Source organism: Pongo abelii, chromosome 11 (genome assembly GCF_028885655.2).
Source record: "Pongo abelii isolate AG06213 chromosome 11, NHGRI_mPonAbe1-v2.0_pri, whole genome shotgun sequence".
Lineage (NCBI taxonomy): Eukaryota > Metazoa > Chordata > Mammalia > Primates > Hominidae > Pongo > Pongo abelii.
In genome coordinates, this window is record NC_071996.2 from 99,429,467 (window position 1) to 99,447,077 (window position 17,611).

A 17,611-nucleotide genomic window follows, 5' to 3' on the forward strand; every position below is an offset into this window, starting at 1 on the left:
TATGTTTTCCCTCCAGATTAGAAGTGCTACAAGTCATCTGGAGTGAGTTGTACAGTTCAAAACATTCTGCACAATGAGCCAAACAAAAACAAAACTCACACTTCTAGAGGGGAAGAAAATGTAAGCCAAGAGAAACACAATCAAAATGCAGAGTGCCAACAAGCCACACCTCGTCAGCTTGATGTTCTACTAAATTCCTTCTCCTTTGGGACTTATTTCTATAGAGACCATCTCTCTGTTCCATAACTAAAACTAGAAGTTGCTAGGAAACAGTCAGGCTTCTCAGGACACAACTGAAGGGGAGAGGCTGCTTCCTACCAAAAGGTATAGAAATCTGAAGCTATTTCTGACATACATGCTATTGTTACGAAACCTGGATTCTCAGCACATCTATTTCACAGAGCCCAAGAGAGAATTTATTATGCATGTTCCTGTTTAGCCACACAGTATTAAATTTATGACTTAACCTGAACCTCAAAAATCTTTTCCCGTTCTAGCATGGTGTTTCCTCTTTTCTTTCACTTCCTCTCCAAATGTATCATGTTACCTACTTTCATTTAATAGTATCCAAAAAATTGTTTTGCACATTTTCACGTTATTAATTACTCATTTGAAAGATTATTCCCAACACAATATTGGTCCTATTAAAGCACTGAAAATTTCCACATGGCTTGGAGTTACTGTGTTCAGAATTCTTATATTAAAATTTTTGTTACTTCTTTTAAAAACAACCTGGTGGCTTTCACAGATATTAAAAGAGTCCTTAACACTCTCCACGAAGTAGTAACTACCAAAGCAGCCCACTCATCCTTTATCTTGCCTTTAAAAGCAGTTGTTACCCTTTTCCCTTTCTTGTATTTCTAGCTGTGTTAGTGGCTCTATTAGGAACAACTGCAGGTACAAGAAAGCCTGCTGCTGACTTAAACAAAGAGAAGAACATTTTTTTCCACATATAACATGAACTTCAGAGTGCCAGTCCAAGATCTATTTTCTGCTCTGCCATCCATAGCTTTTTATTCTCTTGATGCCTCATGATTGCTACATGGACGCAACAGCTCAAGACATCGTATCTTTTCACCAGAGTTCCAAGTACAAGAGAAGAGGAAGTTTTAAAGACTCTTCATGAAACTCTGGCTTTTCATTGGAAAGCAAAGTTCCCCCAAAGGTTTCCCATTAGATCTCATGGGCAAGAACCGAGTCACATGTCTACTTCTAGACTACTCAATGGTTGGATTAGCATACAAGTTTAGACCTTTCCTGAGCCTGGGGAGGGCCTACCTGCCCTGAGATTAAGGACTTAACTGCTCACCATGACCCCATCAGGGTTCTGACTACAGAGAGAAGGGGGCAGAAAATGGACCCCTGTGGGGTCTGGGATGCCAGGTCCTCATTCCTCTTTCCTGCTAGGGATAGAAATCTATTAGAAAATACAGTAAAAAGTGACAACATAGATGTAAGCAATCAATTTTATTCAGTTCTTTGGAAATGGCTAGAGGGGAAAATTGAGACCTCTTATCTTCCACCCTAAATCAAATTATAAAAGAACTTCTGCTTCAGGCCTTAATGAAGTAATTAGCACCAGACTAGCCTTCCCAATGTACATAACTGTAAAATTAGCAGTAGAAGTGGTTTTCAGACATTGGAAAACAGATGGTATTAGACTATAATCTCAGAGAAAAGAGAAACTTATGAGGTGACTCTATGATCACCCAGATCTCAGATGGAGGACAATTTCCTGAGTGTAGAGCAAGAAGCTAGAGTCCATAGCAGTTCTGCTGAGCTTGGATACAGAGATCAGAGTCTGCGTCAACTAGAGTACTAGAATCTCCAGGCCAGGGCCCTGGAAAGATAAGAGCTCTAGAAGGATGAGGGCCAGAAGTCCACGAAGGGGATCCCCTACAAATCTTTGGCCAAGGTCTGGGCCAAGGTCTGGGTCTCACAGGGGAGACCAAATTCGGAGGATGAATTCCATCAAGTTAGAAATAGTAGAAAAATACACTGGCCTTTCCACAGATCCAGTCAAACAAAGTGTAAAAAATCAAACCTACACAAGTTCAAAGAAATAAACCTGCTTATTAGAAAAAAAACCAACACTGTTATTCCACAGAACTCAGAATTTCTACCACATAGAATCCTTAATATCCAGTGTAAAATCAAAAAGTGCTAGCTATACAAAGAAACCAAAAAATAAGAACATGGTCAATGAAAAAAAAAAAAAATAGTCAATAGGAACCTATCCTGAGATGGCCTAGATGTTGAAATTAGAAGACAGAAACTTTAAAGTAGCTATATTCAATTCAGTTTGAAGAACTGAACAAAAATATGATCTGAATGAGTTAACACACAAGAAATCTCATAAGAGAAATGAAAACTAGAAAAAGAGAAATGCGTATTCTAGAAATGAAAAGTCAAATAACTCAAAGTTTAAAAATCCATTCAGTGGGATTGACAACAGAATGAAGACAAAAAATGGGCAAAGTTAGTGAACTTGAAGATAGATAAATAGAAATTATCAAATTTGAATATCAAAGAGAAAAGATGTTGAAGGAAAATGAACCAGAGCCTCGGGGCCTTGCAGAACAACATGAAATGATTCTAACATATGTATAACTGGCATCTCAGAAAAAGAAGAAAAAAATAAAAATAGAAAAAATATTTGAAGAAATAATGGCCAACACTTGTCCAAATTTCATCAAAAACATTAACTTACGAAGTTCAGAGAATATCAACTGGAATAAATAAAAAGAAAGTCACACCTAGGTATAGCATAGACAAACTGCTGGAAACCAAGATAAAGAGAAAAATCTTGAAAGTAGCCAAAGGAGGGTAAAAAAGACATGTAACATACAGGGGAACAAAGACACAATGATAACTTATATGAGAAAGACACAGAAGCTTCTTGAAATAAACTGATGAAGAGTTATCACTTTTCAAAAGGGATTTATTTCCTAATTCTGCTTTCCTAGTGATAGCCTTGGATTAATTCCAGACTTAGGACTCTGACCTATACTTCTTCCTCTAGAAAGTAAAATATAACAACATCAAGATTTTGTGGGTTTGGTCACTTGGAGATAAGATTCATTGTGGTTGGAATTCCTTAGTTCCTTCCTGATTAAATTTAGACAGGGAAATAAAGCAAGTGTGTGTATGGGAATCAACTTTTAAACTGATTCTAGCAGTTTAAAGATTAAGTTACTCACACACAAAACAAATCATCTTATATGAGAAAGCAAAATTGATTATTTCCCAAATAAATATCATAAAAGGATTTTTAAAACTACAATTTGATATTTGTAGTCTTATATTAAGTCTTCTATTAAGATTATAAAATAAAATCTAAAATGGTAAAAAATGAGAAAGTCTAAAGAGAAGTTATATGAAGTGTAAGAGTGAAATTACATTCAAATCAAAAGGGTTACATCTAAAGTCCCAACAAAACTAAGATTTTTTGTGAACATAATAATACAAATGTAATTTTTAAATTATGTATCTTCCTCAATTTGATTATATTTTTAAACACACTTAGGGAAAATGCTGTGAAGACTTTTCCCCTTTTTTGGTTACCATAAAGAAAAAAAAGAGAGATAATAATTCATTAAAGCTTTGCCCATTTTAGATTTTTTGCTTTCCAGCATGATTAACCATTAAGAGTTACATAAGTGAATACAAATCAAATGTTTTTATTTCAGTCAATATAAAATTCTTTATCCCAGAGAAAAATAAATTTCAGTGGGTTTAACAATCTAACAAAATTTCAGCAAGAGTGTTGTTTTGCCTCAAACAGGGCTTCTCAACAGTGGTGCTACTGGCACTTGGGGCTAGATCACTGTGGAGGGAGGCTGTCCTGTACATTGCTGGATGTTTTACAGCATCCTGGACTCATATCCCCCTACCCAGCTGTGACAACCAAAAATGTCTCCAAACCTTGCCGAATATCCTCTAGGGGGCAAAATCTTCCCTGGCTAAGAAGTACTGCCATAAACAGAAGGGTCTTTCTTTCCTCTGATTTATTCGTTAGAAAAAAAGGGCAGTGGGGTGGTGGGGGGATGCTTGGCTTACAACTTACATTGAAAGCAACAATGTCTTCCTAATATCTGATGCTAAATCTTGGACAGAATTTTCTTCATTCAATGAAAAAGTTCTCCAACTTTGGAAAATGTTAGATTTTATTATTGGGTTGCATTTCAATGTTCTTTCTGTTTAGTTGGTAGGTTAGATTTTTGCTTTCCAATGTGGCAGACTTCATACTTTTTGGGATGTTTCATTCATCACTCACTCAGCAAATGGAAGTTCACTAAGAACAACAAGCGTAAATTAGCTAAACAGAGCTGGACTGTTTTTATTAAAGCAAATAGCAATTATTTATAAGTCATTTGTCAGGAAAACATGACACTTCCTTCCCCTAATTGATCTAGAACAGAGTCATGAAATTTAAAAAAGACATCTTAGGCTACAAGTAGTTCTTAACAAAACTCAAATTTTAGAAAATGCAGAGCTTTTAAAATATGTCATCTAAATCTACACGTCTCTTTCATCAGTTTAAAAATGTTAGTAAATGTTAATAGATATCTCTTTCTAAAATGGGACTGCTGATCAAGAGAAAGGTGAAGTTTTATTGGTGCAATTACTTTTGCATCAACCTAATAGAAAATACTGTAACACCTGCAGGTTCTGAAGGTTCTGACATTTAATAAGGTAGAGATGTAACCACAAACTTCATAATATAAGCAAATGTACTGTTAAATCTCCTCCTCTCAAAGAAGAAAAAAAATGAATTCCCAGAATCTGCTATGTGTATATGTGCATGTGAATTTTTTTCCAGGAGAAAATACAGAATGGTAAAAATGTCAAACTAAAAACTTGTATGCTGTGAGTCACGTGCAAGTCCATTCCATTTGACTCACCTATATGATAAAGTCCAATCCAATCACTGGGGTCCACCTCCTCTTTAATGTCCCAGAAGATAATGAGGTTCTGGGCTTGCCCCAGCGTGTACTCGTACATGCTGGCAGTTAAGCTGGAGCGGCTCTCAGAAGTCACCAGGTCGGTGTCGCTGTTGGCCCGCTGCAGGGTCATGTTCTCTGGCATGGAGCTCTGGGCTGCGAGGCTCTGGAGGTTCTCTGGGCTCAATGTGTACCGCATCTGGGGATTTCGACGCCTCACAAAAAGCAGGTGCTCCCGGGCTGAACTAGCCATCCCGTCCGCCTCTCTGGGATTGGCTGCCTACAAAGCTGCAAGAGACAGATAAACATAAAACGTTAGTGCTACAACACGAAGAATTAGATATAAGCTCTCCAGACATAAAGCCTTAAAGGGTGTTTATTAAAGCCTGATCATGCAATAATCTTCTGTTGTCAAAATAAAACCTATTATTCTACTGTCAATTGATGATGTCAGAAACAGCTTCTATAGAGTCAAGTCACATGATGGCAAAGGCTGTCACATGCCTGTGACCCTAGATTTCACTTGGCACAGCTTTCTCCTAGCAATCAAGGAGGAGAGGATTTCCCTGCCATCCCGTTTAGGTCTATTGTTTCCCAAACACCCCATGTTCAAATATGGCATCCTCTTCTCGTTTTCCATCCCACACACATATTTATTTGCTGCTGCAATGAAATTTTAAAATAGCAAGACACATGCTAAATACAGTTGAAGTACACCATTAAGTACAAGTTCACTTGCTCAGTTTCCTTAGCATAAGAATGTAACTCATTGAAATCTTTTCAGGAGCTTGCTCAAATGTCACCTCTTCCCCTAAATACAGTGGCCATCACATTTAAAACTGCAGCACGCCAGCATTCCCCATCCCACCTTTCTTGATTTTTCTCTATAGCAATTTTTGCGATCTAATGTACCATACAATTTACTTATTTATTTGGTTATTGTCTACTTCCCCTGACAAGAATGTAAGTTTCACAAAGGCAGGGATTTTCATCTGTTTTATCGGCTACTTTATCCCCAGTGTCTACAACAGTGCCTGCTACACAGTACATGTCGATAAACATTTGTTAAACAACAGATGCAGGAAGAGTAAGCATCTTTCTCCTAGATACTTCTTGGCATAACTTGTATCTCCAGTCCCTTTCCTGAGCCTGCCCCTTGCCATCCTGACTTTCTGGCTGGTCCACATTATTTGGGCCATCTGGATCACGATAAGCTATTTCCTTTGGCTCCCACTTGGCCTCCATCCAAAGGAACAAGGCCTTCCCTGTTGGAACTTAGATAGCCCCTTTTTGGCTCACTGATTCTAGTTCTAAAATACTTCCAGATTCAGACAGAGACTCCAGTACCTCCTGTACTTTAACGCAGTACAAGTAAGGTTCTATCTACCAGCACCTTACCTGTTTGCCATGGGTTTACATTACCTCACTCGGATCTCACTAGCTTTACATATAATTGATCTGATTTTCTTCTGTACCATCCCATTCAGAACTACATAATCCCCTCATGAATTTATGGATTTAACATTTATTCTGCACGCTTAGTACCTGCCACCATCTTCATTATGCCATGTTTCATTTCAGGGCAAACCCTATTGGGTCCTGGGTAGTCTATGAAAACACTTTCTGCCACTCACACTAGCACTTCTCCTATGATATATTTCAACACCCACTGCATGAGTTTTCATTTAAAAAACAAACAAAGTAACCTTGGGTGCAATATTTACATGACAGCTAACAACCTTGGCTACTGAGTCTGAGAGGAGGGAAAGGGAAGATAGGGTTTTTTCTCCCATCCTCCCATTCAGTCCACAGACACTTTGGATGAAGAGGACATGCTTCTGTGCTAGGTTTATAGCACTTGCAAATGTATTTATTCAAATAGTTTCTGCCATAAAGTAGATCTCATACTTTGAGCACTATCTCTTGAATGAAAATAACTTGGACAAGATATCTTTTGTGAAAAGGATAGAAATAAAAATGAACAGACAAGCTTATTTACTCAGTTCAATGGTTTTAAATCCCATATCTCTCTTCATAAAGTTGGCACTTATTTTCTGTATGTCGTCTATGGTAACTCTGATACCATAAAAGAATCCATAATTACTAGAAAATCTCCAATCTATGAAGCTTAAAATACAGGTCAACTTCTCATCTGATAGTTTCAAGAAATTTCATTTTACTGACTTTCAACAGGCCATTATTTCTTTATAAACTCAGTGAGTCATGCAGCACATCAGCTTCAGCAAGAACTATAAATAATTAACTCCTAACACATTGTAGTTGAATAAAAAAATACAGGCTGTATATAACTAAACTACTTCCCTGAAAGAAAGAAATAGGCCACAACCCTTATAGCTTAAAACCACAACAGAAGAAATACTGACAATTATTCCACTCTAGAAAAAAGTGAAATAACATGTATGTATGCCCACATTACTGTTTTTAAATTATCTGTATTTAAGCAGAGAGATAGGTTAGCACAGCAGCTAAGAGAAAAAGCTCTGAAGTCCAACTTCTGGATTTCGGTTATATCTTTACTTTCTATCACTCTATGACCTTAGACAATTTATTTTAACTCTCTGTCCCTCTGTTTCCCCACCTATTCAGGAAGAACATAATAACATCTGCCTCATAGGATTTTGGAGAGAACTAAATAAATCAGTACAGATAAAACATTTCAAACAGTGTCTGGCATATAGTAAGTGCTTGGTCAAGTTTAGCTATTAATACCATTATGTGACTACATTCTACTTTAATTATATCAAGAATTGGTTTTAATACTCCCATAATTCCCATCACCCCTTCTACTTAATCAGCATCTTCAGTATTTCAAAGCATAGCCCCTAACAGAAACAAAAGAGCCTTGTAGGCAGTGAGGACCTCAGATATCTCAGAGCCCAAGCTTTGGCCCCATAACACTGACAAGAGCCATTCCCTGGTCTTCAAGCCGGGCGTGGTGGCTCACGCTTGTAATCCCAGCACTTTGGGAGGCTGAGGCGGGTGGATCATGAAGTCAGGAGATTGAGACCGTCCTGGCTAACACGGTGAAACCCCATCTCTACTACAAAATAGAAAAAATTAGCCGGGTGTGGTGGCGGGCGCCTGTAGTCCCAGCTACTTGGGAGGCTGAGGCAGGAGAATGGCATGAACCCAGGAGGCGGAGCTTGCAGTGAGCAGAGATCGCACCACTGGACTCCAGTCTGGGCGACAGAGCGAGACTCCATTTCAAAAAAAAAAAAAGTTGAAACTCAACTTCATCACCAATAGTGGGTTCATCGTTCATGCAACAAATTACTGTGCTCCTCCTAAGTGAAAAGCATTAAGGATACAACAGAGCAAAAGTCAAAGTCCCTAGTTCAAAAAAGCCTGCATTCTAACAAGAAAAGACACGCAACTAAGGGCCAAAAACCAAATACATAATACATATTTGTTTTCAGTGAAAGAAGAAAAAGAGCTAGAAATGTGTGAATCTGCTAGCTTAATTGCACCTGCAAAAATGTATGGAGCATCTACTACTACATGTCTACCATAAAGCTGCAGTGTATGCTAAATAGTAAAAAGAGTAAGGTATTTTTTCTTCAATTTCTTTCTTTTCTTTTCCTACCATAGCCCTTCCCCTGTGGGAACTTGAAATTTTGGGGAACAAAAGCAAATATTCATATATGAGATAATTCAAGCTGGTATCAATGGCACTTTATATACATGTATAATTAGTCTTAACAAATATGTTGTAGGGACAATAAATGTTGTAGGGCATCTGAAAGTGATAAAATATATTTATAACGGGCTTAACCTTTTCCAAAGCACTTTCACGTCAGGTATCTCAAGTAAGCCCTCAGAATATTGTGAATTAATTCCAAGAGATAACATCATTATCTCTCTTTTCAGATGAGGAAACTGAGAAAGATTTGTGAGGCAAAAGTTTGGCTGAAGAAGACAGAAAACACTTGGTGGCAGAGGTGATATCTGAGGTGAGCCTTAAAGAATTAGAAAAAAAAAAAGAAACGCATGAAGAGCTTTCTAATTGGAAGCATGGATACAAAGAAACTACCAAGGAAGAGTACTGGGAGGCAGGGAAGAAAAAAACAAATGTAGAGTTTCCACAGAACCCGGTGAAGATGATGAGAATCCTGCAAAAGAAACCATGCACTGGCCGGGCACAGTGGCTCAGGCTTATAATCCCAGCACTTTGGGAGTCTGAGGCAGTCAGATCACCTGAGGTCAGGAGTTCAAGACCAACCTGGCCAACATGGTAAAACTCTGTCTCCACTAAAAATACAAAAATTAGCTGGGCATGGTGGAACATGCCTGTAATACCAGCTACTCGGGAGGCTGTGGCACGAGAATCGCTTGAACCAGGGAGGTAAGGGTTGCAGTGAGCTGAGATCATACCACTGCACTCCAGCCTGGGCAACAGAGTGAGACTCTGTCTCAAAAAAAAAAAAAAAAGCACCAGTCTTGGAGGGGGTGGGTCGCCACAGTGCCCACTGACGAATGCAAGCCCCAATGTGACACAGAAGATACTGAGGCTCCATGAGGTTAGGCCCACCCAGCGTCACAAAGCTGATGAGTCAGTCACACGCTTAAAAACAAAGTTAAAGTGGGAGAGAGAAAAATGAAAGAGAGAGAAAGAACTTCAAAGTCAAGGAAGGAGAGACTCCAAGGACAGTGTCAAATGCTGCAGGGAAAGACTGAGGAGTGGGTAAAATTGGTGGCCAAAAGAGTTAGCATGGAGTGGTAAAAGTGGGGTAAAGAATCCAGGCTCTTCCTCAAAAGGCTGGATGGCGAAGAGAAGGAGGCAAGTGGGGAGGGCAACATGGATTGAGACAGAGTTGGGTTTGTTTGCTTTCATGTTTTGTTTTGCTTTTAGGGTGGAAGAGATTCTGCATGTTCCTAATACCAGCATAGGAACTAAGAAAACAGGAAATATTTGCTGAATGAATAAAAACTGAGAGAAAAGGGCCAGTAAAGAGGAGAGAATGAAGATGTAGGAAAGAGAGGAGACATAGTACAGAGCATGGCTACTAGCACGAACAAAAGCTGGAAGACATAGGACAGGTGGAGAATTAGTCCAAACCAGCACTGTCCAATTGAAATATAACACAACCCATAAATTACACCCAGGGTGTAATTTAAAATTTTCTAGTAATCACATTTTAAAAACATAAAACAGATGAAAATTTTAATAACATTTTATTTAACTCACTATATCCAAACTTATTGTTTCAACATTAATATAAACAGTTACTAATTTTTTTCTTTCTTTTTTTAAATACTAAGGCTTTTAAATCCAGTGTGAATTTTACACTTAAAGCACATTTCAGTTCAAACTGACCACATTTCACGCGCTCCACAGCTACCTACAGGACCAGGAAGTACAGATTTAAACCATGGAGGTGCCCCCACTTCCTTTTCAACTCTATTGATCAGAAAGACCCCGAAGGTAGCTCAGAAGAAGATGTCATTGAACTAGCTGACAATAATGTGTTAATAACCAAGAATTCCTTAATCCTTCCAAGAGTTCTTTCATTACACTTTAGCACAAAGATGCTTTTTGAGCCAAATCTCTAATAGGAATCATTGTTCAATCCTGTTATATGAAGACATCCAGTCTGGGGGTGGAGGGTTTTCTGGGGATAGACTTGAGGATGGGGAGGTTGACAAGTCTCAGAAACTCTTTATATCTCTTTTTGCTTATTTTCTTCTACCCTGAAGCTGTATAGTCTTCAAAAGCAGAACAGTGTCCCAGAGGTGCTTGTGTGTCAGGGGAGGAGATGAAGTGGGGAAGGGATGGAGGTTTTCTATATATTCCTTTAACAAACTCTCATATATGATACAAACTTTTCCTAAGTGATATTCAAATATATACAGGTTATTTGTAAGTCAGTACATAAATCAGTAGCTGTATATATTTAAACTTCACCCTGCCTCAATTTATTTATCTATTAAATGGAAGTAATTTTAATGTACCATGCAAGGTTGTTTTAAGGATTGAAATACTGTGGATGAAAGTCTTCAATAAAAAGTAGCCATGGTTATTTTAGTAGGCAAACATTATAACTACTGAATTAATTAATGCATTGTTTAGTCTAGGGTAACTATTTATGCCTAAGAGCCTGGGGAGAGGAACACCAGGATTTGGAAGACAGTGAGCAGAAAGCAAATGCTGAAGACCAACATTACATATTAAAAACCACTAGAAGTTCTGCCTAGTCTAGATGACCCTGTACTTAGAAAAGAAGAAGAAAACGTCCATCCTTTCCCTGCCTCCACCTATTCCACATGGCTCCTGGTTTCCAGGGCTCAGAAATCAGCCACATTAGGTTATACAGGCCTTGAGTTACAGCTTAAGAAACTCAACCATAGCTCTTATAGAACTGTTTCTGTATTAAAAAGTAATGACAACCTCCAAACAACCCCCTTAGAAAAGAATTACAGAGCCCACCGCCCACAAGCCAGCGACGGGACAGTGTAAGATGTAAGAGAGAGGAGACAAGAATTTAAGAAACTTGGCCACAGAACTTGAAGTAGTCCTGTTGGAACCTGACCAAGAGTAGTGAGTGGTGAGCCATTCCAGGGTCTTGAGAAGACAGGCGAAAATAGGAAAGGGAAGTCTGAGGAAACGTAATCTGAGAGTTTATGCAGGGCTGATTATAACAGGAAGAAAACAGAGGTGGGGAAACAGTGAGAAACTGATCAGTCAAGGAACCCAGTGCTGTTGGCAGAAGACGGATTTTAGTGACATGAAAAGGAAATATCAATCAGGAATGTTTCAAAGGAAGAACCCATAGACACGATGACAGATTGAATATAGGGGATAAAAGTGAGAGTAAAATTAGGACTAAATTCTGGATTTTCAATCTAAGTGACAACAGAATCCCAGAAACATTGACAGGGCTGAGAAAATCAAAATCATTTCAGGTGAGATGGAAGTAAATGCAATATATCCAAGTAAATATAACTCTTATGAAGGTGGGTCCAAATTGTCGGTTATTATGAGGCCAGGTATAAAACAAATATTCAAATGCAAGTCTCTGCTCAATAATAGCCTTAGTATTAATTAAAATTGACTATGCCAATGTATCCCTAAAAGTCTTATTTCAGGGTTTAAAAACCTCATTCAGATGTTTTACTTTACATAACTTAGGTCAACTGGAAAGGAAATAAATCAATGATTTTATTTAGATTACAACAAGGGACTATTATCTAATTGCTTTGGAAACCTTAATTTTTCCCTTATAGGAAATGTAATATAGTTTTTAGAGTTCATGTTTTGATAGTAAATAAGTACTGTGCAAAAATTAATTTGCAAAGTCACATAAAAATGAAAAAAATCAAAGCACTCTAAATTTTATACCTAAAATTTGAGTTTTAACTACCTTATTCAATGTAATATTCTCATATGGGAAAATCAGTGTACTCAATAACAGAGAACAGCTGCTGCACATTTTCTAATACTGAAACCTAAGAACTCTCAATTTGCTTCTTGATTTCATATTTCTTATTGCCTTCTGCAATGAGAAAGACACATTTTCTTCAGAAAATTATCCACGTTCTTTTGAAAAGCTTCAGAAAATAAAGCCGACAGCAAGGGAAACAGGTTAATATTCACTATATGGCTTAAGTAGAAAGCTGGTCCTTTAAAGCTCCTTAGATAACCCATCCCTCCCAGGGTGAGTCTGTGCTGCAGCTATATGTCCCATTCCCAGTGGGCACAATTTAACATGATGTAGCACTCTTTAAAAAATTTTTAAAAACCCTCCTTCTAAATATGATTAGGTCTGCACCATGCTGCTCTCCCAGATAAAAGACATCTGTTTCAAACAACTGAAAACAAAATCATTTTTCTTCAAGAGGTCAAGAGAGATTTAATTACTAAGCAAATCACAAAATGCCATAGTATACAACTTCAATTCCAAAACCAGGGGATTTTGTTCAGAAGATATAGACAGTAGCAGATGACAAATACATTAAGCAAGTGTTTTTTATTTAAAATAGTTTTGCTAAAGAATCTGGAGGTGAATGTCAATTTACTAAACCTCACCTGAAGGACAGGTACTGAAAAACATTGTCAGAGGATTTTTACAGAATTTAAGAAATGCATCCTAGGATCTAACTTCCTAGAGTTGGCATTGATAAATAAAACCAATAATAATAAAAGACAAACTTGTTTAACCCTTCAAATTCCAAAAGACACAACATACAACACACACACACACAAACACACACACCTGTTCAACTATACGATGCTTCAAACTCCAAGTGATTTTTAATTTTTTTTTACTATCTAAATGAGGAAAACAAAGGGTGAAAAACTAGATTTATAGTCAAGATATAATTAGCCTGCAGTAAGTAGAGATGTGAGAACTATAGGAAAAGAAAGCAGAACCCATCCCAAGCAAGGCCAATTGGCATCTGAGATGAACAAAGACGTCACCAAATCTTCCACCAAAGCTCCCCCTCCAGTGGATTTCCCCTGTGTGTAGCAAGAGAGAGCATTTTCAGTCATTCAGTATAAATGAACATTCAGATAAACTCCGTGTTTATCATAGATAATCAGAACTTGATGCTTAGCTTACTCAGCAAGAGTATGCTAATAAAATGATTAGGAAAACCAGAAAATGTCCTTCTACACAACCTGCTAGGAAATGAGAACTGAATAGAGAACCTGGGGTAACTGGAGCTGCCCCTCACTTCCTCTTTCCAGGTGGAAAAGTCTCAGAAAATGCAATTTATCCTCCAGCCTGCTGCCCTTTAGGAAAATCCTGTTTTCCCCAAAATTTTACTGAACAATATGTTATAATCCACAACATAAAAATTGCCCAAATGTAAATTTGGAAAACAGATGTACACAAATAGAAATAATTTTAAGTTCCAAAAAATTGTTAATTTTGAAGACTGAGTTCAAGAATGCTTTCAAGATGTTGGTTTAGCTTTAAATCATTAAATATGCAACTAGATTAAAAAGATAAAATCATTAATATTTAGCTCTTTTAGTTATTTAAACTCAGTGAGATTTTTAATTCAATTATTTAATTAAAACCTTCTTTGAAGGTATGAGTAGATATTTTACAAAAAAATTGAATCAATAAGTATATATCAAAACACATTTTTAAAAAAGAGATATAATTGTTGTCCACTAAAACATCAACTTTGAAAAACAATAGTACTCAAGTGAAAATGCAGTGAGAGACAACACTCATATGTTGCTGAGAGGATAGTTTTACAAAGCTTTCTGGAGCTTTAGGTATGCTCACACCCTTAGCCCCAGTGATTCATTTCCAGGGCTCTACCCTAAGGAAAGAAGCAGAGATGCCAGCAAAGAGTTATAAAAAGATGATCACCACAACATTATTCAAAATAGAAAACCAATTAAAAACAAAACAAATGTCCAACAATGGAGAAGTATTTACATTATGGCATATCTACCTTATACACTATTATGAAGCCATTAAAAACATATTTTTAAGATTTGACATGGGAATTTGTTCATGCTGTAAGGTTAAGTATTATCAAATACTGTTACATATACAATATAATTAAATTGTGTTAATAACACACATAGAAAAAAGAGTATACTTTTTCAAGTTATAGATAGTGGGATTACAGTTGTTTTTACCTCTTGATACTCAATTTTTGAATTTTTCTACAAATAAGATACATAATAATGTTATTTAAAATGGACCTCTGATATGAAAGGATGGTTCCTACTATTTATTTATTTATTTATTTATTTATTTATTACAATAAATAGTTATCTTCGAGGGCTCCTTAGTTGCAAGGAACAGAAGCCCCCTCTGATAAACCGAAACAGAAAGGAAATTTACTAGAAAGATACTAGGTAGCCCACAGAATCAAAATAAAGGAAATTAATGAACCAAAGATGCTCTTGGGTAACAGTAGCCACCAGGATCAATCCACCTAAACATCTGTCCTTTCTCCATGATGTTGCTCAGGACTGACTGGTAGGAGACAGGATCCTATGGACCTACAGAGAAGAGGAGACAGCATCTGGATGGGCAATTCTACCAAAACTGAAGGCAGCTGGGGAGAAGTGATTCCTCAAAAAGAATTAAATTAGTAAAAATGAAGGTTTGCTGTTACTAGATGAATAAAAAATGAATGCTGGACAAAGATAAAAGAAAAAAAACACTAACAAAATACCAGTGCCAATATCACAGACCCTTAAATATGTAACAAGAGAAGAATATAGACTAGCAAATATGGGAAAAACTAGAGCAACATCTCTTACTCATTTATCTCAATACAGGATAGACTGTGATGAGCCCCCACTGTAACAATATTTATTGGCAGAGGTATCAGTTACATTACATTAACCTATACTTTTAAAATGTTAGTCAATTAAGAAGAGCAAAACTTCATTTTAAGAATCATTTTTAAATGTCATGCCAAATTAGGAAAATGAAAGCCAAAACTTCATATATTTTCACTACCTTTTAAAAATTCCAACCTATTTTTCAGTAAACATACATGAAGTCATAGTCTATCCAAGTGTCAAAAAAGAAGAAAAGAAAACAAGAAAAACTCTCTGCTTTTATATCAACCACTTTGGGTGGTTTGCTCGTCTATTAACAAATACTAGCCGGGCACTGTGGCTCATGCCTGCAATCCCAGCACTTTGGGAGGCCGAGGTGGGCAGACTGCCTGAGTTCAGGAGTTGGAGACCAGCCTGGCCTGGGCAACATGGCAAAACCCCATCTCTACAAAAAATACAAAAATTAGCTGGGCATGGTGGCGTGCGCCTATAGTCCCAGCTACTCGGGAGGCTGAGGTGGGAGGATCACTTGAGCCTGAGAGGTGGTAGTGGCAGTGAGCCGAGATCAGGCCACTACACTCCAGCCTGGGCAACAGAGTGAGACCCTGTGGCAAAAACAAAAACAAAAACAATTATTAATGGTTTTTGTGAGAGAAGTGGAATTATTTCCTCTTACATTCATTCCTTTTGAAAGATACGAAACTTTTACTCCTGTGCAACCTTAAGCAGAAGATATCTTTTCTCTTTTGTGTGGAATACATCTCAAAACATTACCTGCAGTTAAGCTGGTAAACTATTCGTAAGTGAAATTCAAATATTTAAGAATTCCACGTTACTTTGTGGTGGCTGAAGTGAATTAGGTGGGAAAGTCTTCCTTGCAAAGCAAATCACAAAACTTAAGCTCCTAGTTACTGATTGGCAAAAGCTTCCAGAGAAGACCAACTGTACTTCAATATAATTGTTTATTCCATAAAACACCAGAGGTCATAACTATAAACTCTATCATGCAGTCTATACTCCATAGAGTACATTTTTTAAACCTTAATCCTTCTCTCTTTCATTTCCACTGCCACAACAGCACTAAGCCAAGTTCACATCATTTCATACCTAGACCACCACTTCTTAAAAGACCTCTCTCGTCCTTATATTTTCCCCCAGCCAATCTATCTACTCTCTCCCTACAGCACTTTTTCAGTGCCAACCCTTCCAATCAAGTAAATTACATAATTAAAAAGCCATGATGGAAGTGAACAAAGGAGCAGGGAAGGAACCAGGTTTGACAAGAGTGAACAGGGAAGGCCTCTCACAAGTAGTGACATTAAAGCTGATTAGGCTGAGATCTGAAGTTAGCAAATGGTTGCACAGTCCAGGTGAGAAGCAAGGAAGGCACAGATTTCAGTGGTGGCTCTGGGGGTCAGGGAGGACAGCAGAGGGTGGATTTTTTCCCTGGATTTCTTTATAATTCCCTGAATAAACCCAAAGTTCCATGCAAACTTTCTCCATGCAAATTTATCTATTCTGTTACCCTTGCAAATGCTTAGCAAGTTCAGCAGTGCCCATGCAATTCTTACCACCTACTCCACCTTCAAGACCTAAAGACCACTCTCTTTTTGAAGAACACCCAGCCAGAAGGCAACATTCCTATATGTGAATTCCAGTTGTCTTTTTTATATTATTCTTATCACTTATACTTCACAGTGCCTCATATTTTAATTATGAAGATCCATGTCTTCTCCTGCCAGACTATAAGCTTTTTGAGGACAAATTACTGTTTCTCTTACACAAATAGTGTTTATTTTTCAAATGCTACCAGTGAGAAAATAACAATGCAAAAGGACAAAGTCAACAGTATGAATAAATCTTGACTTTTCTTTTTTTTCCAAACTTAGAGTTTATTTTTGAGTTACAAAGGTAGATCCATTGCAGAAAAATGAAACAGTGTTAACAGCATCTCCATTCACTTGTTTAATTAGCATTATTGGCTTTTTTTTAAACTTTTACTTTAGGTTCAGGGGTACATGTGCAGGCTTCTTATATAGGTAAATTGTGTGTCACTAGAATTAGCCACATTAGCCATCTAAAAAGGATTTTTTGAGTAAAGTGCCCATTTTGTGCTAAAAAGTATAAAATAAGGCTCTTGCTACAGCATACAAAAAAATAAAAGTCAAGCTACATGAAAGAAATAGAAAGCAACTGCCTTCTGTACTGTAATGTATAAGTGCAAAAGGCAGTAAGAGAGCTCATTATGGGGCATGATCAGCACGGGCTGAAGTAAAGAAAAGCCTAATGAGAAAATTTGAGCTGGACCTTGAAAGATACGAAGGGGCCATGAAATATGGCATGCATTTTAGGCCATACTAGAGTACAACTAAAAAATATGGCGTGCATTCTA

The 17,611-nt window shown here is 37.4% G+C and overlaps 1 protein-coding gene and 1 long non-coding RNA gene across 8 annotated transcripts in view; one reads left to right on the plus strand and one right to left on the minus strand.

Annotated features, from left to right (window-relative positions):
• Positions 1–17,611, minus strand: part of HECW2 (HECT, C2 and WW domain containing E3 ubiquitin protein ligase 2) — a 399,402-nt gene that overhangs the window by 231,637 nt on the left and 150,154 nt on the right. For all 7 annotated transcript variants that reach the window (XM_063712948.1, XM_063712946.1, XM_063712951.1 and 4 more), the window contains one exon: positions 4,905–5,231. In XM_063712948.1, coding sequence (XP_063569018.1) covers positions 4,905–5,196 — 292 coding nt within the window. In that variant the 5' untranslated portion in view covers positions 5,197–5,231. The remainder of the gene's footprint in view (positions 1–4,904; positions 5,232–17,611) is intronic.
• On the plus strand, positions 243–15,581 carry LOC129058082 (uncharacterized). The gene is made up of 3 exons (XR_008522926.1): positions 243–324; positions 8,832–8,914; positions 14,900–15,581. It is a non-coding gene; the product is annotated as an uncharacterized LOC129058082 (long non-coding RNA).